This window comes from Polyodon spathula, chromosome 5 (genome assembly GCF_017654505.1).
Source record: "Polyodon spathula isolate WHYD16114869_AA chromosome 5, ASM1765450v1, whole genome shotgun sequence".
Lineage (NCBI taxonomy): Eukaryota > Metazoa > Chordata > Actinopteri > Acipenseriformes > Polyodontidae > Polyodon > Polyodon spathula.
In genome coordinates this window covers 49,526,398-49,552,189 of record NC_054538.1, presented here as the reverse complement: position 1 = coordinate 49,552,189, position 25,792 = coordinate 49,526,398, and the positions used below count along the sequence as shown (strand labels likewise).

At 37.4% G+C, this 25,792-nt stretch overlaps 1 protein-coding gene across 1 annotated transcript in view; it reads left to right on the top strand.

Moving 5' to 3' along the window:
• The window catches only part of elp3 (elongator acetyltransferase complex subunit 3), a 162,900-nt gene that overhangs the window by 124,847 nt on the left and 12,261 nt on the right, over nt 1-25,792 (top strand). The window contains exon 14 of the mRNA XM_041250697.1: nt 23,360-23,441. Within this exon, the coding sequence (XP_041106631.1) occupies nt 23,360-23,441 (82 nt within the window). The remainder of the gene's footprint in view (nt 1-23,359; nt 23,442-25,792) is intronic.

Sequence of the window (25,792 nt, the reverse complement as noted above, 5' to 3'; positions counted from 1 at the left end):
AGTGTGGTTGAGTAAGACTTACATCAAAGTGCACCTAATGGCCAGGTGGTTACCTTGAATTCAAGCCCTGAACCATGCCTGTGCTGTCTATACTTTGGAAGATAATGTGTTTTATTTAAGGCCATAGCCCTCCAGGCGGTGGGAGGCTGGGTGTTTAAGAGGTTAAACGCTACTGCAGAGACTGTTGAACAGAACGTAAAATAAACAGCTTTCAGAAACCAAACTGGAAAGTCAGCCCAGATGTGATGAAAAGAGTCAAAACCTCTGCAAAGTTGTTCACAGAAGATCCAACAGCGCATGAAAACCACAAAGATGCATCCATGGTAAACATTGGATTTGTTGCGCACAAACTTCTCAAGGAGTTGAAGAAAAAGGTGTTCTGACTGTCAAGACTGAAGCTAAGAAGTTTCTTCTCACAACTATGACAAAGCTACTATAGGAATGTGCCATAAGATGTACCCTGGTGAGGAACTTGGGTTGGCTTGATCCAAAACAAATCTCTGTGAATCCTGGGCAGTGTGAAAAGCAGTTAAAGACCTGCCTCCAAATCATGTCAAATAATGGACAGGTGAGAGAGAGCAAATGTGACCGGATTATCACTCAGGTCAAAGACTTTGCAACTTTTTGCCGAACTACTGATGATTTCTCATAGTGCAATGAAACTGACTCCAGGCTGAACTGCTTCTTCTATGAGCACCTCTCAAAAGACCACCGCTAACAGGAACTGTCGGAGGTCACACAGAAGCTACTTCTGCTGTCCAATGGCCAGGCCTCTGTAGAGAGAGGGTTCTCCATAAATAAACAGATTTAGATAACATGAAAGAGAGAACTTTAGTTGCTCAGAGAGTCATTGTAGACCATCTACATTACGTGGGAGGGGTGACACAGGTGAGGATAAGTAAAGAACTCTTACAGTCTGCTGGATCAGCAAGACAAAGATATCATGCATATCTAGATGAGGAAAGGAGGAAGAATGAAGACATGCAGAAGTCACAGAAAAGAAAGGCAGCACTGGATGAAGAGCTTAAGGTAAAGAAAAGGAAGATTGAGACCAACGTCAAGGCTCTTCTGCCATCTGCAGATCTTGCAGTGGAAGCTGAAGCTACAGATAAGATGTCTGTCCTGTCATATTCTAATGCACTCAGAAAAGCTGCAAAAGAGAAGGAACATGAGCTGGAGAAATATGACTAACAAATTGAACAGAAGATGAATGAACTGAAAAAGCTTTGACCAGTCTGAAATGTAGACTGGAGGCTCAGAGAGAGGGGTAACAGGGATCCCACGCGAATACGTTACAGTATCAGAAGGGTTGATTGAGATCAATTGAGTTTACAACAAGTAATAAGAAACCCTACTTTTATGTAACATGTTAATCTTTGAGAGACAATTTGCCCTGCTTTTGTATTTTTATTATTTATTTTCAGATTAATCTCTCAAGATGTTGGTGACAACTTTTAAAACAATGTGAGAAAGTTTGAGGGCCCTTGTTTTTGTCATTTATTATCAACCTTCAAATTAGTCTCAAGATATGTGCAGGGTATAAAGTCATCCAAATGCATATTCTCTGGGGAAGTGAGTGAATTTACAAATGTTATGCTTTGTATGAATTAATAAATATGTTCTCAATTTGATAAGTCATGTGTAGTTCATGGAGAGATTTCATGAGTGAGTAAAAAGAGATTTCATCTCATTAAGTGTTCCCCAGTCCTGAGCAACTGTAGTGGTCTAATAGAAGAGGTAACGTTTCTATGAGGAAATGGTCTATAGTACCCTGCACCTGCAGATGCAAGCATAGTTTGAATGATCAAAAACATACCATAATTCACTGGGTGTAGTATAAAATCAAGTGCTTATTGTAAAAAGATTGACTTACTGTATTTGCAAGACGAACATTTCCATGAAATGATTATCGCACATAGCCCAAGCCGCCTAACACAAACAAAAAATCAGCCGAGCAGTCTGGCAATCAAGGTCTGCAAAAGTCTGGAATTTTGGAATGAAAAATGTGTAGGAACCCTGTGAGAGGTAATAAAATAATGACTTGAATCTCATTATTGAGGAGTTTGGTGATAAAATGAGTGATCAGGAGAGGATTTATCAGTATGCACGTCTATAAAGAGGTATGTGAAAAATACAGTGAACAAGGGGTGGGGCTTGGCTGGAGATGCAGTACTGAGTGTACTTTTGTGATTCAGTGCCTTTTAAACCTGTTTTACTCTGAAAAAAATATTTTAAACAGCATGTGTGAAAATAAATTGTACCCGATGTGCCTTGCAAGTGCTGAATAAGTGAACTGCAAAAGTTAACATTGTTCGTTAAGTAGTCACAGTTGAAATAATGTATGTCTGTCACAAAGACGGTTGAAGTGGGCAGCGTCAGACCAGGAAAAGGAATGAACACAAAGACAGATGATGTGAAATGATGATGGCGCTTGCTTGCGCTGGTTTATTGTAAATAAAACAGTTGAACAAACAGAAATAACAGGACACGGCACTCTACGCCAAAATAAAAAGTCAAACAAAAATGGACTAACACTTTACAAACGGTGAGCAGATCAACAAACAAACACGGTGAGTTAAATAAACAAGTATCGTGCTGGTCCCACCAGCACGCAATAGCAATTGAAATTATAACTCTTCTACTCTCTCCTGTTCTCCACTCACCGAACACCCAACCGCGAGTGGGTGAAAAAATGCTGCTTTTATGCAGCTGTACCAAGACTCGACTGCTAATCAGTCATTCAATTGCAATCCTCGTGCCTAAATACAAATATACATTTTAAACACTCGTGTTACACAGACCCGTTTATATCCTGTGTACCAATGACTATACACCAACATTCAACACACCACACACAACATATAACAGATAATATACACAGGGGCTGGCACTTTGTCACAATGTCATATTTGGTATAAGTATGAATTTTATACTGATAAAAAAAAAAAAAAACACAACCTTTTGTTCTACGAAGCATCAGTATCTAGAATCTATAGGTTTCCTGTAAAATCAGCTTCAGCGACTGACAGCTAAACGTTTAAGCTAAGGAGACTGTACTAAAATACTATGCTGTGCAAAAAGGAGCACAGCATTATCAATATGTAAGGTACGTGCAACTATTTCTGTTCAGTTTTTAAGTTGCCTAAAATTGCAGTTAGATAGATGCTGTTTGCAATATTATGTTTTTAAATATGTTATAAATGTTTCCATGATTTCATATTGGTTCAGTAACGTAATAAATGTAGCATGATGCATTGCGTTAATGGTAAAGGCATATTTTATGCAAGGACTTGGAATCACCAACCTGTTAATTGTGTTAAACTGTATTACAGTATACTGCTGTTTTGATAGAGCTAGGCTGACTGAGAAATATATCCGAGTTCGGTCTGTGGAAAAGGAGCCAACCCTAGCTACATCTGAACAAAAAAAAAGTAAAGGCAGCGCTTAAGTGTTTCTCTATTTTCTTTGTATGTGATTTACCCCAGCATTATGTTTACATGATGAAATTCCTAACAGAGTTACAAGTATCTGGGAGGAAATAGTTGAATCGACTGCAAACCAAAAACTTCCTTTATGATATACAGAGAATTGGAAGGTCTGGAACCCAGTAATGTTGTTGAGGCTGACAAACTGGGATCCTTCAAGAAGTTGCTTGATGAGATTCTGGGATCAATAAGCTACTAACAACTAAACGAGCAAGATGGGCCAAATGGCCTCCTCTCATTTGTAAACTTTGTTTCTTATGACAACAGTCTAAATGGGGCATTTTAAACCAGCCTTCCAGTGAAAAAAGAATGGATATTAAACAAAAAAACTACGTTTTACTTGACAGTAAGAGCTGACAATTCAAAATAAGACGGGAAATTGTCAGGTAGAGCGCAGTGGCGGCCTTTACCTGACCCATGTTCTGACAAAGCTTTCCAGCACACACTGCTTAGCTGGTACAGTAGGTGGGTTCACTTCAGACAACATGTGTTGTCACCAGTGGGTTGCTGAAGATTCAGAAGTTATCTGAAATAGCCTAATATATATCCTGTGTTTCAGGGCTTCTCAAACTCTGTCCTGGGGACCCCCTGTGTCTGCTGGTTTTAATTCCAATGAACTCTCAATTGCTTAACTATACCCTTAATTGAACTGATAATTTGCTTAATTAGACTATCTATTGATGTCTACAACTGAGTGAATGGCAAACAGTCAAAATGCGTAAATTTCACAATAACTCATTGGAAGCCGTAAAGTTGCTTGCAATTTCGTTATTATTTTCTTCCGCCACCAAAATGGACCAAAATACCAAAATCAAGACTCATTTTGAAGCCACTAAAACTACGAGAACCATTGCAGCTATTGCCCTCAAACTTAACACATACAGTGCCTTGCAAAAGTATTCAGACCCCTGACCAATTCTCTCATATTACTGAATTACAAATGGTACATTGAAATTTCGTTCTGTTGGATATTTTATTTTTAAACACTGAAACTCAGAATCAGTTATTGTAAGGTGACATTTGTGGTGGGAAAATTACATGTTATGCAATTTATGTACTAACCTCTGAGCTGTTTGTTCATGTGTTTGTTTAGCCTGTGTGACTTAAAAAGGGATCATACCAATGCAATAAGAAGTTTGAAGCTTATTTTCTTTATAGTGTTTAGAATTAAAAAATATACTTTTAGCAGTCTAGACATTTCTCTTCCCCTTTTAACCTTCACCTACATCCTGTTATTGCTAAGTGAAGAGAGTCTAAGGTAGACGAGAAATGTCCATATATAGTCATTCTTTGAAGTAGACTGCAAAAGAGCCTACGTGACAAGACCAAGATTGTCATGGTGCCAGGAGGAACAAGACATGCTGGCCAAAGCGATAATAAGTTAATTATAAGTAGTTATGATATTTGTTATATAGTAGTTGTATTTGATTATGCTTATATAGTAGTTGTATTTGATTATGCTTATACAGTAGTTTTTTCTTTCTAACATATTACTTTTTCTTCTGCTGAAGGGCAGGTGACTCATACAAGAGTTGGAAAGATACTGACTACGAGCTAGAAGCATTAGCAACCACAAACACTTCACAGAAATGTCACCGGTTTAGTAGATTAAGATGCTAGCAAGTGCTTCCGTGGCACTTCACAGAAATGTCACCGACTTACTTTTATTTTAGGGGGCTTGCAATTTAAATAAGTTGTTATGATTGGTCTCATCTTAATCTTCTAAATTGTTGCTATCTGCTAATATTAAGCTCGCAATAACTGTAGGTTATAAGGTATATATTATGCTTACTGGCTCTGCATAGGGCAGAACATTGCTCGGTTTCCTAACACCTGCGTGTGTTGAGATTGTTCTCGGGTTTGCAAACTATTAAACTTGTTTAGTCAAATGTGCATGTCCTACTGAGTCTTACAGGAGTTTAAAGTATAAACTTCCTCCACACACTGGTTTTATGTTCACATAAAGTCAGAAAAAAACAACATATGAATCCCAATTAACATGTATTTATACTAAAGTAATACAAAAATGACTACAAAAGATTTAGAAGTGTGTAGTTTTTTGAAATTTACGATTATACTGTAAATACTAAATCGTAAATATTTGTGGGTATACACTGTATAGGAAAGACAGACAGTACAGAAGAGGTGGACGGGTAGCTCTATACATAAGAAACACAGTCTTGAAGCCCAGGAGTTAAACCTGGACAAAGAAAATAAAGCCGAATCAATATGGGTCAGAATAACAGACAAAAATTCAAAGGGCATAATAGAAGCATGCTATAGACCGCCAGATTCAGACGGTGAGCAAAATAATCTGTTATATAATGACATTAGAAATGCTTCTAGTAAAGGAAATAAAAATGTGCATTATAAATATCATATGGGAGATACTGAAATTGGAGAAGGAATCTTTGAAAAAGACCTAGGAGTTTTTGTTGACTCAGAAATGTCTTCATCTAGACAATGTGGGGAAGCTATAAAAAAGGCCAACAAGATGCTCAGATACATTGTGAAAAGTGTTGAATTTAAATCAAGGGAAGTAATGTTAAAACTGTACAATGCATTATTAAGACCTCATCTTGAATATTGTGTCAGTTCTGGTCACCTTGCTACAAAAAGGATATTGCTGCTCTCTGCAAAGAAGAGCGACAAACATTATTCAGGGTTAAAGGCATGTCATATGCAGACAGGCTAAAAGAATTTAATCTATTCAGTCTTGAACAAAGAAGACTACGCGGCGACCTAATTCAAGCATTCAAAATTCTAAAAGGTATTGACTATGTCGACCCAAGGGACTTTTTTGACCTGAAAAAAGAAACAAGGACCAGGGGTCACAAATGGAGATTACAAAGGGGCATTCAGAACAGAAAATAGGAGGCACTTTTTTACACAGAGAACAGTAATGTTGTTGAAGCTGACACCATGGGGTCCTTCAAGAAGATGAGATTCTGGGATCAATAAGCTACTAACAACCAAACGAGCAAGATGGGCCGAATGGCCTCCTCTCCTTTCTTATGTTCTTAATATCCCCTGGAGCACAGTAAAGTCCATTATTAAGAAATAGAGAGAATATGGCTATAAGAGGCTAGAATATGGCTACTGTGAATCTGTCTAGAACAGGCCGTCCTCAAAAACACTAGTCAGGGAGGCCACCAAGAGGCCTATGGCAACTCTAAAGGAGTTACAATCTTCCACGGATGAGCTGGGAGACACTGTACATAAGGCAACAATAGCCCAGGTGCTTCACAAAACTGGCCTTTATGGGAGAGTGGCAAAAAGAAAGCCATTGTTGAAAAAAACTCGCATCAAATCTCGGCTAGAGTTTGCCAGAAGGCATGTGGGAAACTCTGAGACCAAGTGGGAGAAGATTCTATGGTCTCATGAGACCAAAATAGAGCTTTTTGGCCTCAATGCTAAGTGTTATCTTTGGCGCAAGCCTAACACCGCACATCATCCTGAGAATCTACACACCATACTCCACGCTGTTAAGGGGAAAAAAGTTTTTATTGAGAAAAAAAATTGTATATTAAAAATACAAAACTGAAAGATCATAATTGGGTAAGTCTTCACCCTCCTGAGTTAATACTTGGTGGAAGTACCTTTGGCAGCAATTACAGCTGTGAGTCTGTTGGGATAGGTCTCTACCAATTTTGCACACCTAGATTGGGCAATATTTGACCATTCTCCTTTACAAAACTGTTCAAGCTCTGTCAGGTTCCTTGGGGAGTGTTAATGGAAAGAAATCTTCAAGTCATGATAAAGGTCGGGACTCTGACTGGGCCACTCAAGGACATTTTCCTTTTTGTTCCTTAGCCACTCCAGTGTAGCTTTGGCTGTGTGTTTTGGGTCGTTGTCATGCTGAAAGGTGAACTTCCATCCCAGTTTCAGTTTTCTTGAAGAGGACTGCAGGTTTTCTGTACTTTGCTCCATTCATTTTCCCTTCTATCCTGACAACTGCCCCAGTCCCTGCTGATGAGAAACATCCCCATAACATGATGCTGACACCACCGTGCTCCACAGTAGGGATGGTGCTCTTTGGGTGATGCGCTGTGTTTGGTTTGCACCAAACATAACGCTTTGCATTTAGGCCAAAAAGTTCCATTTTAGTTTCATCCAACCACAAAACTTTTTGCCACATGGCTACAGAATCACCTGTGTGTTTTTTTGCTTACTTCAAATGGGATTCAAGGTGGGCTTTCTTGAATAATGATACAGTTACAGTTGCCACCCTACTATACAGGCCAGATTTGTGGAGTGCTTGGAATATTGTTGTCACATGCTCACTTTGACCAGTCTTGGCCATAAAAGCCTGTAGTACTTGCAAAGTTGCCATTGGCCTCTTTGTAGCCTCTCTGATCAGTCTCCTTCTTGCTCGGTCATCCAGTTTGGAGGGATGGCCTGATCTAGGCAGGGTCTTGGTGGTGCCGTACTCCTTCCGGTTCTTAATAACTGTCTTGACCGTGCTCCAAGGGATATTCAAGGCCTTTGATATTTTTTAAATCACGTCCCGTGATCTGTGCTTTTCAACAACTTTATCCTGGAGTTCTTTTGAAAGTGCCTTGGTGCTCCTAGTTGAGTCTGTGCTTTGAAATGCACTACCCAGGAGAGAAAACCTACAGGAGCTGCTGAATTTATCCTGAAATCATGTGAATCACTACAATTTAACACGGGTGGAGGCCATTTAACTTGGTGTGTGATTTTGAAGGTGATTGGTTACACTTGAGCTAATGTAGGATTGCTATTACAAGGGGGGTGGTTACTTAGCCAACCAAGATATTTCATTTTTTATGTATATTAAATTAATTATTAATATTAATATTAAATGTATATTTAATTCATTTTCTACAGATTTCTAGAATATTTTTTTCACTGGAAGTTGTGGGGTAGGATGTGTAGATAAATGAAAAAAAAATGTTAATGCTATAAGGCAACAAAAGGTGACAATTTTGAAAGGGGGTGTAGACTTTCTATAGGCAGTGTATATATCCAATTAAAAACTCTTGTACTCGCCTATCGCTGTCTTGACCTTTCTGCACCCTTCTATCATTTATCCTTACACTCTTGCCCCCTCCAGCAGATTAGCTGCACCACACCTCCAGAGCCGCCGCTTCTCCACCCTTGCCCCGACTTACCACGGATATCAGGACTGATCAATCTCTGACCACCTTCCGCCACCTCCTCAAGACACACCTGTTCAGACAGCATTTGTAAACATCACAACTCTCGACCATACTGGACTATATGACACCTAATTGTAGCAGTACTTGCATCAGCTTGTACTTCATACCTGCTCCATACCTTGGCACACACAACTACTGCTCCAAACTGTAACTACGTACTGTATATTGTATTTGATTTTGCTCTTATAGGTAACCATACACATATTTGTAACTGCTCTCATCCATTTATCATACTTAGTACGTGTTCTTACTTTACTCATATAAGCAAATATTTACTGTACGTTAACTGTTCTTAGTCAAACTTGCTCTTACTTACAATTTACTGTATTCTTTGTTGCTATTACCTGAATTTGACCTTCTTGTACTTTCATAACTGCTCTTATCTGTATTATCTGATATTTTGTAACAACTGTAAGTCACCTGTATAAGGGTGTCTGCTGAGAAATGAATAATAATAATAATAATAATAATAATAATAATAATAATAATAATAATAACAAGGCAGTTTTATGGCTTCCAAGCTCAGTACCAGTTGGAAATTTTGGTAAGCTGTAACATTGCAGCACAAGTGTCAACAACAGATCAGTTTTATGGAGCAGTTTCATTTCAAAATGCTGCATTAGTTCATTATCTCACGATACTTTATAACTTTAAACACCATAGTAATCATGACCCTATCTACACACTGTAAGGAGTTAAGTTAGTTTTACATTTAACCTTGAGGGGTCAAAGGTCACAATCAAGGCAAGTTTTGAGTAGAACATATATGGGTTCCTATCTGTGTTCCATAGTAACCATGACCCTATTTACATTCTGTAATAAGCTAGTTTTACATTTGACCTTAATGAGAGGTCAGGGTAATTTTTTTTATAGAGCATACATTAACTCAAATAGGCCTTCACTACTCTGTGAAGATTTATGACTGTATGCAGTTTCGTTTCAATCGGCATAACTGTTTCACAGAAGACAACGTTAGAATATTTGTGACAAATCCAATATGGCCACCAAACCATGTGACCAATTGACTTCTCTTGAACAAATCTAAATACAGGGCATAAGGGTAGTCTGTGCCCCAAGTTCCACATCTTTAAATTAAGAGGTTTTGGAGAAGATTTTTTTAAATTGTCCAAAGTTCTTAAAATCCAGTATAGCTGCCAAACGATGTGACCTATGACCTTCGATTTCACTCTGACACAACTTCCCAAAGGCCTCTACCACCACTCTGTGAAGATTCACAAGTCTACAAAAATCTACCTTAGGTAAATACTGCAATATGTGCAAATTGGCCGCAGCTAAAATTTGATTGGCTCGCGGTGGCCATGTTTTTTTTTATGCAGCGACTTGCCTTGAACAAACTTGATAGACAACCATGTCAAGGTGATGTATGCAAAGTTTCACTTCAATCGGAGTAACGTTTTCAGAGAAGATGACATTTGAATATTTTTGACAGGCTCCCGAGTGGCGCATCCAGAAAAGACACTCCTTGTGTAGTGCGGGATGCGCCCTATAGCCTGGAGATCTCCGGTACGGGTCCAGGCTATTCCACTACCGGCTGTGGGTGGGAGGACTTAGGTCGGCCATGGTGTCCTCGTTTCACCGTGCACCAGCGACCCCTGTAGGCTGGCCAGGTGCCTGCGGGCCTGCCTCTAAGCGGCCCAGAGCTGTGTGGTGCTCCGACGCTGTAGCTCTGAAGGTAGCTGCTTGGCGGGCCTGCAGAGTTAAAAGAAGTGGATGGCTGCCGGCACATATTTCTGAGGACGCGTCAGAGCTGGGGGTTGCAGCAGTAAACCAGGCTTAAAACTGGGCATTTCAAACTGGGGAGAAAATGGGGTTAAAAAAAAAAAAAAAAAACTATTGACGATTCAAAATTTATTTTTGACAGTGCATCAAGAACATCACCCAAAATCTTAGACTGAAACATTTTAACATTTACCCTAGCTACAACTCTTTAAAATGTACATTGTAACATTGGCACTTGAGTCCCTATTGAAACAGTCTTAAAAATGTAACAAACTTGCTGGAAACAAGTCATTTTAAAATGTTCTGTCTTGGCCGCAAAAAATAAATAAAATAGATAAAATAGATTTTTAAAAAACAACCTTGAATGACATATTCAACAACATTTCTGAGTTTTGTAAACCTTTAAAATTTATGTTGACACATTCATTAAAATTCCCATAGCCTATTTTGCTGCCTTTCATCCCAAAGTATTAAACACAGGAGAAACATTAACTGCAAGCCTGTTTTTCTTTATATACACTGTACATTTCTAGTAGTATGTAGAAATCATTTTTATTATCATTTATTTGTAAGTGATATAACCATATATGCCATTGAAGCCTCTCAACCTAGTTAAAATAATATTAATAAAAAAAAATCTTGTACGACTAACCAAATCCCACCATCTGCATGCAATGTACCTTTTTCGTAGCTGTGAACGCGGTCTTCTAAGTCAGGCATGGGGCACTCTGGCATACAGACCCAACAGTTCTGCAGCTCTGGGTCTGGCCCCTGAGAGGAGACATTTATGTCACCTTGTGTTATCTAACAGTGTTATTGTCACCCTTAAGAATGCCAGGGCAGTTTCTACCCACTCTCAGTATGGCTACAAATGGGGTGTCTTCCAGACTTGATGTCAGTCGAGTGCACTGGACCTCACAACTTGCCCCACGGCCAATATACTGCAATTTTGCAGGACCCGTTTCCATATCAACCAGTCAATGGAATTTGAGACCTCACGTTCATCTATCAAGTCTGACAGAGAGAAAGTTCCATATCCAGTTAGGGTACTGGCATATTATGGTAGAACTCACCCAGAGTTGGCGGCAATTGTCTGTTTGTTTCGGATCTAAGTTCCACAGAGAAGCCCTGTCTAAAAACAGGCTGTCGAGGTGTTGCAGACACGGTCAGGATTGCATAAGATCTAGCCAATCTGCCCCAACCAGACAAGGTCAGTGGTCACTCCAGAAGAGGCCTTGCAACCTCTTGGGCATTATTCCAGAGTGCATCTGTCGCAGACATTTGCAATGCTGCAGTATGGGCCACACCTTTTACTTTTACCATATTTTTATTGTAGATCAGCAGAACCCTGGTTTTGGAACCAGAGTGTTAAAAGCAGCCACTCATTTTGATTTTTAACACATTTTTTTATTGTGTTCCACTTGAAGTCCTGGGGTAGTTAGCAATACACCCTTTTTGGACTTAAATGCTGAGGCAACACAGTGTAACCTTGCAGTATATACACTGCGTGAGGGTTCTCTCTCACTGTACTATAGACTATATGCCATGGACCCTTATAGGTTCTCAAGGCAGTTTATCTTTGTTTTTAGCACATCTGCCGGTGCTGCAAGTCCTTCACTTGTGACAGCTTGTGTATTCTATCCCATTAGGTAATTTTTTCATATTTATCTGCTGGGGACAGAGATGACCTCTAGATATATATGTTCAGGTAATTCGGGCTATACGAGATATAGCCTGTTTGGTTTAAGGCATTGAATTGCAAAAATAAACTCAGTACTGTATCTCCAGCCAAGCCTCACCCCTTGTTTGCTGTAGTTTTTACATACCCCTTTATAGATGTGCATACTAATAAATCCTCTCCTGATTACTCGTTTTATCACCAAACTCCTCAATAATGCGATCCAAGTCATTATTTTATTACTATAACATCTCAAAATGCTCTTCGTCAGCGATATTCTTTGAGCGCGGGATAAAGCAGCAGCTATCACCTTTGTTTATGTTCGTGTTATCTCTGTGGTGTATGGGTCTATCAGATACACCCTTTTTCTCGGCTTCATTCGGCTCCTATCTGTCATTGAAAGGTTTTCTCTGCTTTTTCCAGAGAAAAAAAAACGAGTAGAGACCTGTGCTTTGTCTTTTTTTATGATGTCAGACAGGGTCTGACATCGGACTGGAAAGGGAAAATTGTAATGTCGGACCTGGTCCGACATAGGACCGCAAAGGGTTAATAGTAATGTATTTGGTTGTATGTTACCGCCATTCAAAAATAAAATAAACAATCCTTGTTTTCAGTTTGCGTAACGGCCAAAAATAACAATAATTCTGTGAAACATTAGAACATAAGAAGAACATAAGAAAGTTTACAAACGAAAGGAGGCCATTTGGCCCATCTTGCTCGTTTGGTTGTTAGTAACTTATTCATCCCAGAATCTCCTCAAGCAGCTTCTTGAAGGATCCCAGGGTGTCAGCTTCAACTTGATTACTGGGGAGCTGGTTCCAGACCCTCACAATTCTCTGTGTAAAAAAGTGCCTCTTTGTCTAATCTCCATTTGTGACCCCTGCTCTCTGTTTCTTTTTTCAGGTTGAAAAAACCTTTTAGAATTTTGAATGCTTGAATCAGATTGTCGCGTAGTCTTCTTTGTTCAAGACTGAATAGATTCAATTCTTTAAGCCTGTCTGCATATGACATGCCTTTTAACCATTTGCAGTCCTATATCGGACCAGGTCTGACATTACAATTTTCCCTTTCCAGACCGATGTCGGACTCTGTCAGACATCATCAAAAAGAGGTAAAGCACTGGTCTCTAGTCGTTTTGTCTCTGGAAAATTCAATTATTTTAGCCTGTCTGCATATGACAAACCTGGAATAATTCTGGTTGCTCCTCTTTGCACTCTTTCCAGAGCAGCAATATCCTTTTTGTAGCAAAGGGACCAAAACTGAACGCAATATTCTAGATGAGGTCTTACCAATGCATTGTACAGTTTTAACATTACTTCCCTTGCTTTAAATTCAACACTTTTCACAATGTATCCGAGCACCTTTTTTATAGCTTCCCCACATTGTCTAGATGAAGACATTTCTGAGATTTAAACTTCTAGGTCTTTTTTTAATAGATTCCTTCTTCAATTTCAGTATCTCCCATATGATATTTATAATGTACATTTTTATTGCCTGTGTGCAGTATCTTGCACTTTTCTCTATTAACCATGTGTCTGCCCACACTCTGCTGCAACAGTGTTTGCCATGCCTCCTATTTTTGTGTCGTCTGCAAATTTAACAAGTTTGCTTACTATACCAGAATCTAAGTCATTAATGTAGATTAGGAATAGCAAATGACCTAATACCAATCCCTGTGGTGCTCCACTGGTTACCTCGCTCCATTTTGAGGTTTCTCCTCTAATCAGTAGTTTCTGTTTTCTACATGTTAACCACTCCCTAATCCATGTACATGCATTTCCTTGAATCCCAACTGTGTTCAGTTTGAGAATTAATCTTGTATGCGGGACTTTGTCAAAAGCTTTCTGGAAATCTGACTAAACCATGCCATATGCTTTGCGAATATCCATTATCGATGTTGCGTCCTTAACAAAATCCTAAAACCATGCTGACTGTTTTCCATGATACTGTTACCATATAGGTCATTTTCCATTTTGGATCTTATTATAGTTTCCATAAGTTTACATATTATGGAAGTCAGGCTTATTGATCTGTAGTTACCTGGTTCAGTTTTGTTTCCCTTTTTGTGGATCGGTATTACGTTTGCATTTCTCCATTCTGTCGGTACATCCCCTGTGTCAAGACACTGTTGCATGATCTTGGATAGTGGTTTGTAAATAACTTCTTTCATTTCTTTTTGAATACTATTGGGAGGATCTTATCTGGCCCAGGGGATTTGTTTATTTTAAGAGTGCCTAGCCCCTTTAACATTTCTGCCTTGGTTAAAACTGGATAGGAGCAGGTTGACATGTGGGGCACGTTGTCCATATCCTCTTCTGTAAAAACTTGTGAAAAGTAATCATTTCATATATTTGCTTTTTTTTTTTCTTCTATGATTTTGCCATTTGTATCTCGTAGACATTCAACCTCCTCTTTGAATGTTCTCTTGCTCTTATAATATTGGAGAAAACATTTTAGAATTGGTTTTAGCCCGCTTAGCAATGTTCATTTCTATTTCTCTCTTGGCTTTTCTAACTTCCTTTTTGACTTGCGTTTGAAGTTCCAAGTACTCTTTCTGTGTACTTTATTCTTGGTCCCTTTTAAAAACTCTGTAAAGTGCCTTTTTTCGCTGAATATTTTTTTATTGATCTGTTAAACCATTTTGGCAATTTTATTTTAGATTTAGATTTGTCTACCTTTGGGATGTAGTCGTTTTGCGCCTTTAAAAAACAGCCATCCTTTTTCTGTGGATGTTTTCTCTATTTTACTCCAGTCTACTTCTGTTAGTCTCTGTTTCATACCTTCATAGTTTGCCTTTCTAAAATTGTAAACCTTAGCTTTAGTCATTACTTTTTGGGTTTTAAAAATCACTTCAAATGAGACCATGTTGTGGTCTGAGTTTGCCAGTGGTTCTCTGATCTCAGTTTTAGCTATTCTGCCTTCGTTATTTGAAAAGACTAAATCAAGGCATGCCTCCCCACCTGGGTTTCAAGACTGTTTTTTATGTATAGCACTACCCCTTTGTCTCTTCTGTCCTGCCTGTCTTTCCTATACAGTGTATAGACACAAATATTATACAGTCTCCAACACTCTCAAACAACCAAGTTTCTGTAACACCTATCACATCATAGTTACTTGTTAGTGCTATAGCTTCAAGTTCTAACATTTTGTTTCTGATACTTCTAGCATTTAGATCTATACATTTAATGGCTGTGTTGCCCTTGTTTTGATGTGGTCCCCCTTGTTTTGTTTTTTTGTTGATTTCTCCTCCCTTTTTATTTTAAATGCTTCTGAACCTCCTTGAGGTTCTTTTCTCCGAGTAGATTGTTTCCCTTTTTAAGTGCAGTCCGTCCCTCCTATATAGATCGTCCTTGTTGTAGAATCTGGTCCAATGTTGAAGATAGGTGGATCCCTCCTGTGTGCACAACATTTTCAGCAATGCGTTTAGATTATTTCCAGCTCTCCGTATGCGCCTTTGCAAGGTGCCAGCAGTATCCCAGAAAATACCACAGTTTTGGTCTTGTCTTTTAATTTCCTTCCTAGCTCCCCTGAATTTGTTTTGCAGGGATTTTGGTCCGTCTGTTCCAATGTTGTTTGTACCGATGTGGACGACTACTACCGGGTCATCTGTTATTTCTAGGAGCCTATCCATGTTCTCAGTGATGTGCTTGTCAAAGGCTCCTGGAAGGCAGCACACTGTTGTAGTAAAGGGGTCCAAACTGCGAACTGAACTTGCTGTTTTTCTCAATATGGAGTCCCCAACAATCATGTCCTCCCTTCTTTTTGCTGTCTGGACACCACTGTTAATAGGGTCCTTTCATTATCTTGTTGTTGGTTTTGATTATCTAAATTTTGAAGTGGCTCAAATTTGTTGGATGTTTTGATTTTAGTAGATGTGTTTGACAGTTTCTTTTTTTCCCTGCTTCTGCCTACCTGAATCCAGCTGTTTTGACCTTCTTCTATTTCCCTGGTGGCTTTCAGTCTGTTAGTGGTGCTAACTTGCATGAATTGTGGGTGTGCCAGCTCCTCAAGATCCTGTTGGTGTTTCCTTTCTTGCAGCTCCATTTCTAGCACACTTACTAGTTTAAGGAAGTCCTGGATCATGCGGCACTTTACACACACTTGGTTTAGCTCTGCTGGGTTTTCTCGGATTTCCCATATCATGCAGGTGTCACAGATTACTGTTATTTTTTTAGTTTAGTTCTGCAGCTTTCAAACTGCTTCTAACGTCTGTAACATGCCTGTACTCCCAGTGATTTCCCAGTTTACACTGTTTTCTGATTAATTTATTGTGTTTTCTGATTTGTTGATTATTCCTTTGTGAGAAATTGGTGTGCTTAAAATACTTGTTTCAGCTCTCAGTACACTTCAATGGGTTGGTTGTGACAGCATGTTCTTTAGTTTGGTGTGTGTAATGTATGCGACACGGAGACAAGATTGAACTTCACTAAACTTTATTGGCACATTCCCCCCTGTTGACGGATGAGACTAGATCCTTGGTACACCCCTGATACACAGCTCTGTAACAAACAACACTGTTGCAGGTCTTTAGTATTATACCATAACTATGTTCCCTGTAAGACTTTCATTTGGTCAGCCACTGTGGCTAAAGTAACTTAACAATTTTTAGCCAAATACTTTAGCCACTTAACAATACTATAAACAAGTTATACTGTCAGCAATGCAAAAAGATGTGTTTTTTTTTATTTTATCTGAAAACACGTAGATATTTAAATACCAGCCCTTACCATTTACAATACACATAAATATTATATTTAAATTGCACTATAACTCTGATTCTCATTTAATAAATGCCAAACTTAGTCCCACATGAAAGAACATCATTACAGATTTCCTAAATTCTGAATAGGTTTACAGAGATAGCCACGTACTGCATAATCCTTTACGTTATTTTGACACTGACGCAGTTTTCTTTCCACTAAAATGGTACTTTGCAAATAACTATGTCAATTGGGCTAAAAAACTAAATCTAAAAAAAGTTTAATTTTTTTTTATTTTTAGAACTGTGAAGTTTTGCATCCAAGTATTGGTAAATCATATTTTGTTCATTTATATAGACTTTTTCTTAATTTTTACAAATAAACCCCTTAGAATCTCATAACTGACACTTAATATAAAAACCTATTAAATCGGATTCTGCTGCAAAAAAAGTATATAAAACTGGTATTTCTAAAATGCTTTTCTTTAGTCTCTATAATGTACAAAATAAATGTTAATACAAACTTTTTTATTTATTTTTTCAGGCTTTATATCATAACCAACACCCCTTATGAATTTTATTAGATAATTGTTTTTTTTTTTTTAAGAAACCGCCAATTTTGTATTATAAATAATATATACATAAATATTAGGCAGTGTGAGTGTAGAACATAACTATAGCATTATTTTTTAAATGTTCCTGATATATTTTGCATAAATTGTCTTTTTCATATGAATGTCGGTTATGAGTGATTGGTGTCGGTTATGACAAAAAAATAATGACCAAGTTTATCTAAATAAAGCTTATTGGACCAGATTGTAGTAAATTAGTCATTCATATAATGCAGAGAAGCAAATAAGACTCCATGTATTATGGGCTAGTGCTTACGTAATCCATTTACATACATAGACATAGAGTTCAACTGATATTTTAATCAAATGCTTTTTTGCTTCATCACTAGAATTTGTACAAAAACGTGAACTACATCAAACTGCTATGGAATGGCATACATTTCCCCATTTGATTACATCTATGGTATAACCAAATAACTATCAACTACCATAACTAACAACTATTAAATTGTTTAAATGTTTCGTGTACATTAATGCTGTTTATTTAACATGTTAACTAATGCTGAAGTTTTGCTGACCTAAGTTGAACTGTCAATTGCCAAGTATCTCGGAATTAGCTTAAAGTCTTGAGCAGAAGAGCTCTCTCTTTTTTTTTTTTTTTTTTTAAAGGGTTGGAATAAAGTTTGTTCAACTGTTCCTACAGTATCTTGAGGTAAATTAACATCCACAAAGAACTAGCGAATTAGACTGTGCAATTATGTTTTTTCTGTCTTTAAGCTAATTGACAGCAAGGATCACTCGAGACCCTACAAAGAATTAATATAACTGTATACATCCTGTGTTTATAAATGTAATGTCATAACAAAGTAAAACTAAACAAGATTATGCGATTACCATTTTATTTTATTTTAATAACCCACAGGAAACCTGAAGGTTTCAATATTTTTAAAATGTTCTTGGCCTTTTATTTATTGCCTTTCAGTTTTTATTTGCAGTGGTAGCAATACAATGAATTGAGAACTCACTTTGAGTAATTACTTTCCTACCATTTACTTTATTTTCTCACAAAGTTTTTGGTCAAGTTTTGAATTGCGGGCCCTGTTTTGGGCTGGTAGCACAAAGTTTGGTTTGATTAGACCTAGGACATCTTTCAGTGCATAATAAATTTTGTCCTGATCTCCAATTGTTGGCCAGTATAATCTGTCTTTGCCTAATTGTTCATACATTTGACTTTGATGCAATCACCCATTTCAGTTGTTGCAATTCCTGTAATGGTTCCAGGATATGCATCTCCATCATAGCTCACAACACACCACTGCTCCACAAGATCATCAGCTAGCTCTTGAATGGGTGTGATTATGTGTGCTTCCTCTTCATTTTCCAATGACACTCAGTTGATTGTTGAGTCATTTGAACTGTTTACATGTGAATAACAGGAGCAAAACTCAGGCATCTTACAGTAGCACAACAAAACTCTGTGGTTTATAACTTTTGATAAAGCTCCTTTGTGCCTTCAGTGTCCTCTTTCTCTGACACAATTCTATCTGCTGTGGACTTGATTGAGCCTCCAACACCATCATGAGAACCTTTTCCATGGGCTGCCTTCGAAAGTCGAAAGCAAGTAAAAGTTGCCTTTGTTCCTGTATTGAGTAGTTGGTCCATCACTCCAGAAATGTAGAGTTTTCACCATAGGAAATCTTTCTTCAACCATGTTAAAACTGGTGTCATATGAGCCCAGGTGGTCACTTCACAATGCCGAAGATCTTCAGACACTGTGCAAAAGCATTTCTTAAACAGCTTATCTTCTACATAGACTACCATTGTATGACATGAAACCTGTTTGTGTGATGTGCCAAAATGTGCACCTTGAACCTGACTGTTTGATTTAGAATTGTAGTTTTTGGGAAAAATCCACAAGAATAACAGCTGCTTTTTCAGAGTTTTTTTTTTTTTTTTTTAGTTGTTTCCTAATTTTAAACTAATTGTGTATATTAAAGGGGTGGATACACATAATTGCTGCTTCTTTATTTGTAGCAACTATTAGTTCTTCCAGCAAAATCATAACCGACACTAACTTCTCATAACCAACATTCTGTTTGATGAAAAGTGTGGGCTATGCGATAAATGTCAAGGTGCTGGTTATGAGAAATTCCACTTTGTTGTCCATTTAAACAAACAAGGCAGCCATTTTGGTTGTTGTACAAACTTAATTAGCATTGAGAACAAAGTATTTATTTTCTGAAACGTCCATATTTCATTTATTTCGATTTCATTTTTTTCTTGGGTGTTGGTTATCTGTAGTACAAAATAAATAAATAATACAATTTTTATTGTGCAGAATAGAGTAAAAGCAAATATTTACTTAAACATGTATAACTTGTAAATATCCTTCATTCGTACCATATAATATGAAGCCAGGACAACAACTAACAGTTATTTGCAAATTGCCCGGTAAAGCAAAATTGTGCCAGTAGACGGTACTATTAATGTATGTTAATATTAATGCTTCCCTGACCAACCGCAGCTCTAGTTACACAAGATTGTACCAATGTGATTAATAGTATTAGTAGGAATGTACAGCCACTACTGTGTTTAAAAAAACTAAACTTTGTTTACCGTGTTCTTTCACCTGTATTGACAGTAATATTGCACCGATTGTGACATTAAAAGTCAATAAATCATAGTGAGATTACTGTTTGATTAAAAGATTATTTTTAAAATAATAAATGTGTTTACTATTTCATTAAATTATTCCTCTTTCTAATCCACTCTGTTACTATTTCCAAAATATATTTCAACACATTTTAAAGAGATAGCAAACAATGGAAAAAACCCAAAAAAACCTGAAGCTGCGTATTTCTGGTCAGTGAAAATGTTCTTTAGGGACCAGAGGGTATATTTGAAACTTCACCTCCCCATTATCACGGTCATATTTTAGTTGTGTGCACATGGGTGACAAGATCTTTTGGAACATGATTCTGCTAATTGGTCTGTACAATTTGTTTTATAACATTTGGATGCCATATGTTTTTTTTTTGTTTTATGTTTTTGTTTTTTACAAGCAGCGCTGTCCGCCGACTGTTTCTAATTAGAACCTCTGTCCACCCGCAACGTTTGTTATGTGATGATATGTTATGTGATCAAGCTAAAAAGCTTTCATTGGGCAAAATGAAATCAAACTAAACAGTCTGTATTGATTCATCTACCAGCACACGCAGAGTGTGCTGGCAGTTTCACACAAGTACATTTTTCAAATCCTTCGCCACCGTGGCGAACTTCTGTAAAAATAATTGAGCTATAAAGGAAAACGTTTTGCTTGTGGCGAGCGGCTAGCTGGAATGTAGCAATTAAATAAGTCGTTCAGACGAAGAACAGTAATGTCTATTCCAAACAGTTTCGAGATATTCAATCATTTTTTTTATTTCAAGGTCTTTAGAAAAAAAATGCAAAGTTCTACAATTTTACAATAATCTTTTTGTATGACTTCAGTTTCCCAGGTAGATTTTCATAGAGTATGTAGGTTTTAAAATATAAAATGTGGGACACAGTACATATCTAGTTTTACTTGCAATAAGTGGGGAAAAAACATTGTTGTATATGCCTTAATTATGGAACAACAGTGACAAACGGGTTTTCCACTTATTCTTGCAAGCACACTGTGATCAAGTGTAAGTTACGTCTTTTAATGTGCAACAATAATAATATTTATGCTGTTTTTGAAATAAGAATAGAAACAGCCCTAATTATATCCACATAATCATAGGCCATTCTTTATGTTTTGAAATGTAAAAACAGGTTTCTCAGTCAGACAGAAACAATAACGCTATGGCAAAAATCCACTTTCCCCTCCGTGGAATGGCAGTGTTCAAGTTCTGAACTGTTTTCCATGACGACCGCTGTCACATCTGTTAGAAATGGATCCGCTGTTATGTAATACAGCATGTTTTGCCACTCTGTCCATGTACAGTATTCTTCTTTTGGTGTTCAATCATTAAGAGATGAGCAGAACACGAAAGGATGAGACAAACAAAAAGACGAAAACAATTAGCCATCTTTAAAAGCATGAAGTTGTAAAGACAATGGGCTTGCATCACAGCTTCGGGAATGCATGTTTTTTTTTTGTTGTTGTTGTTGCTTTTTGATATTCCCTCACAACAAATTTTATTTTAGAGCGGCACTGCTCTGCAGTACTCTTTACCTCATAGTTGTCATCACTAATTTTTAAGAGATTATTTTATCACGTATTTTGGCATTCTTTGGTGTAGCCATGATATGGTACTGCAGCTCACCGTAAAATGTAAAGCTGTTTAAAGTATTTAAGACATGCGCGTGCTTCAGAATATTGACTTTACTGTATCGATGCCGTGTCGGTTTACCTGTGCATACTTAAGCTGTTCCGAGTCGTATCGAAACAGTACCGGTATCAAACCTGCTCTTTTTTTAGTTTCGTACCGATGCAGTTATATTGGTAAGACACTGATAAGAACAATAGTCTGGACAGATGTTTCGGTACAGTTCCACAGCGATGCTGGTATAAAAGTGCTACTGTGAACATTAGAATTATTAGATATGACTTGTCCTGCCTCGTCTGCAGGGGATTACGAGGATCTCCGTTTCTTTCACCGCTCCTGCCCCCACTTCCGCCCCTGTCTGTAGAATGTTGTGTGAGTGGTACTGATACCAAAATTCATGTTTTAAATTGGATGTAATCTTTGGTTCAGAGATGTTTTAGGGTAGTTCAAATGTGTAATTTTTCTGCAGTTCATGTTCTCCGTTGCTCTCAAAAATGTATCCTAACCCTTTTACAGCCAAGGGCCATGCATTTTACCACATTGTCTTAAAGTGCTATACAAACATTTTCTGAGTGTAATTAATTTTTTATATATTTCTATATATATATATATATTATATATATATAGGATATCTATATATAATATATATATATAATATATATATATATATATATATTTATAATAAAGGCCTTTCGCCTTTGCCAGAACACACTACTACAATTCTATCCTAACAAATCATGTATTTTTTGTAAGATCACAAAATAGTGAAGAAATTGACATACGTTTTTTATTTTCTTTTATTATGTTCTAACTTTAGTAGAACATATTTTAATAAACTTTTTTTTTCACAATTTAACATTAATTATTGAATCTGTAGTTAATTATACTCAATGTAACCAACTTCGGCACATGGTAAAATAGTAAAAAAATCTGCAATGGAAATGTCAACAGGCTGCATAGCAATGCAAACCTTAATGAATGAATTCAATACATATAAGAATTAGCTTAAATATAAAACAATAGTGTCACCCCTACTTCCTAACCATTCAGTAAAAACATTGTATAGTTATTATAATACAGATCTACATGTATACAGGAATAAAGTTTAATATGTATATATATTTTTTAAAACAATCAATTTTTTACATTTGATTACAGTATTCCATTGTATGTTTGTCCACAATAAAGATTTAGAAGTACAAAGAATGCATATTAATCATTCATAGCCTCTCCTCCTCCTTACTGTACATTACTTGTTGAGAGTGTGAGTCTATGAGAGAGTGACCGCTGCAACACCAGTCAAAGCCACTATCGTCAAAGCAAATAGCCTGTCATCAAGCTGTGTAAGTGAACAGAGACAAGTCTGGCAGGTTCACAAAGGGCTTGACTGCCTCTGTACAAAGTTTGGTGCAGTTTAATGATGGAATTACAGCTGAGAAGGGACGCATAGTGTGAAAAAATATGGTAGATGGTGGCTACCCAGAGACCAATAGAGGAATCAAACATCGCTGATGGAGACTGTAAAGGGGTTAACTGTGAGAAAGCTGGAAGATATAACTATATGACTGACTACACATTAAGTCTTGTAGCAATGTGTTCAGGTTTTGTGCAGCCTGCTATAGAATCAAATATCAGTACTTGCCATTTCCTGCATCCAAGTTTGAGTTTTGATTACAGTAAACACTGTTAATATGATATTTTGTCCATTCCCAGGGATTCGGAATGCTACTGATGGAAGAGGCAGAAAGAATTGCGCAAGAAGAGCATGGATCTAGCAAAATTGCAGTAATCTCAGGTACAGTGGGAAGGGTATTAGATTAATTGTATTGTTTTTTTCTTGTTTTATAAAACAAAAGAAAAATATGTACAGATATATTTGTCCATTTGACTAGTTACATAAGATGTGATACAGGTGAAACTGCAAGAAAGGAATTACAAATGTATGAAGAATACAGTCTATCTGAGGCCAATGTTTGTGACTGGAGGTGGGGGATGGAGGGGGGGTGGCAACCTGAGAAAACCATTAACATCGGTCCATCATGAAAAAGCACCTCCCCACCACTACACTGCAACTGGAGGTATCTCAGCTAACAGTTGCATTGTTTTAGAATTGTTTAACTGCTCATCACTCATCTATTTGTAACTTGATATTGATGGTATTTTAACACCTGATCACTAAACAATGTAATGTTTGGTAACTGCATTATCACTCTTGCATGACTGAAGACTTTATCTTGGAAACTGCTTCACCAGAATTTGAAACAAGACATTTATAGTTTTGACAGTGCGCTTTCCTTATCCCTTTCCAGTCCAATGTCAGACCCTGTCCGACATCATCGAAAAGAAGTAAAGCACAGGTCTGTAGTCGATTTTTCTCCGGAAAAAGCAGAGAAATCCAGTCAATGGCCGAGTGAGACCAATAGGAGCCAAATAAACAAATGAATATTTTAAACAGTGCATGTAAAATAAACACCGCGTGTGAAAATAAATTGGACCTGACATGCCTGGCAGGCGCTGAATAAATGGACTGGAAAGGGTTAAGTGAAAGTCTGTCTGAACAGGCTGCCAGGCTTCCCATTATACTCCTGACCTCAATTAGCCTTTGGACTGTAGCATGCAGCCTTCCATCTCCCTCTGCCAATTGCTACAGAGCATTCAGGTACAGGCTGATGGGTTATAGAAAATCTGAGAGGCTGCTGATGTCTCAGCTGGTAACACTGAAAACCAGGTTCATGTAAAACATAGAACCCAAACAACCTGTGTGTGCGAGCAGTATACTATTAAGCTAATCACGTAACCAGCAGCACAGCTTTACAAAATGTCCTGTATATCTTCGCTCTATGTTGAGGAATAACCTAAAAGTGTAATACCCAAGGTTTACAACATTTTCTGAGATGTCACCATTTCATCTTTTGATTGATTTTTCTAAGAAAGTGGCTCTTTGAAGAGACTGGGTGTGCAGGACCGATATATTGTTGATTAACAAATCCGTAGTGTGTGCTACAAATCCACAGAAAACTTGATTCGTCAATGAAAACAAAGATTTCAACAGAAAGTGAATACCATTTGATTATGCAACAGTCATTTCAACAATTGGTTATTTACAGTATTACACACAGTATTGCGGTTTCAGGTTCAGGAACAACAGCAATTTCATCATCACTTTGGTAAATCCCCCATCAATCACAAAGATATTGCATGTAAACTCAGCTTTTGTATTTCTGTCATTTAACTGTTGTTAAATATGAGAGAAACATTTTAACTATTTGAACTAAGCAGAACAAAAGATCAAAAACTGTCCAATTACCAAATTAATAAATTAAGTATCAATTAGGAAGAAATATTTTAACCTCTTCAACTCCAGATTGAAAAATGAATGTGCACTCCAGGTACCAGATTTTTGATGTTATTAGGCTTCCAAGTCGAAGGCTGTGGAAGCCTATTGTTATTGCTGTGTTTATTATTTCAGTAACATTTCTGGGGTGGCTAAAACTTTTTAAAGCTGATTTTCAAGTCATTGTTCCTATGTACAATGTGAATAGTAACGTTCCTGGGGTGGCTTAAACTTTTATGAGGTGGCTAAAATTATGTAAATCATCTAAATGGGTGGCTGAAATTGTGGTGCACACAGGAAAGTTTCACCTTCCTTGGACGTTGGTCCACATTCTACAACAAGGACTATCTATATAGGCGGGACGGACTCCACTTAAATAAAAAAAGAACCACTCTTCTCAGAAAGGATCCTCAAGGAGGATCAGAAGCATTTAAACTAGAAATGAAGTGGGGAGAAATCTAAAAAAACAGAAGGGAGACTGCATCAAAACAAAGACAACAACTTAGGTAAGAGAGACATTAAATGTATTTATCTAAATGCTAGAATTCTCAGAAACAAAATGGTAGAACTTCAAGCTACTGCACTAACAAGTAACTACGATGTGATAGATGTTGCAGAAACGTGGTTATCTGAGAGTGATGTAGATGAGTATAATGTTAGTGGGTATATACTGTATAGGAAAGACAGGCAGCACAGAAGAGGCGGAGGGGTAGCGCTATTCAAATCAAAAATAGTCTTGAAGCCCAGGTGTTCAATCTGGAAGAAATAAACAACACAATCAATATGGGTCAGAATAATGGACACAAGTTCAA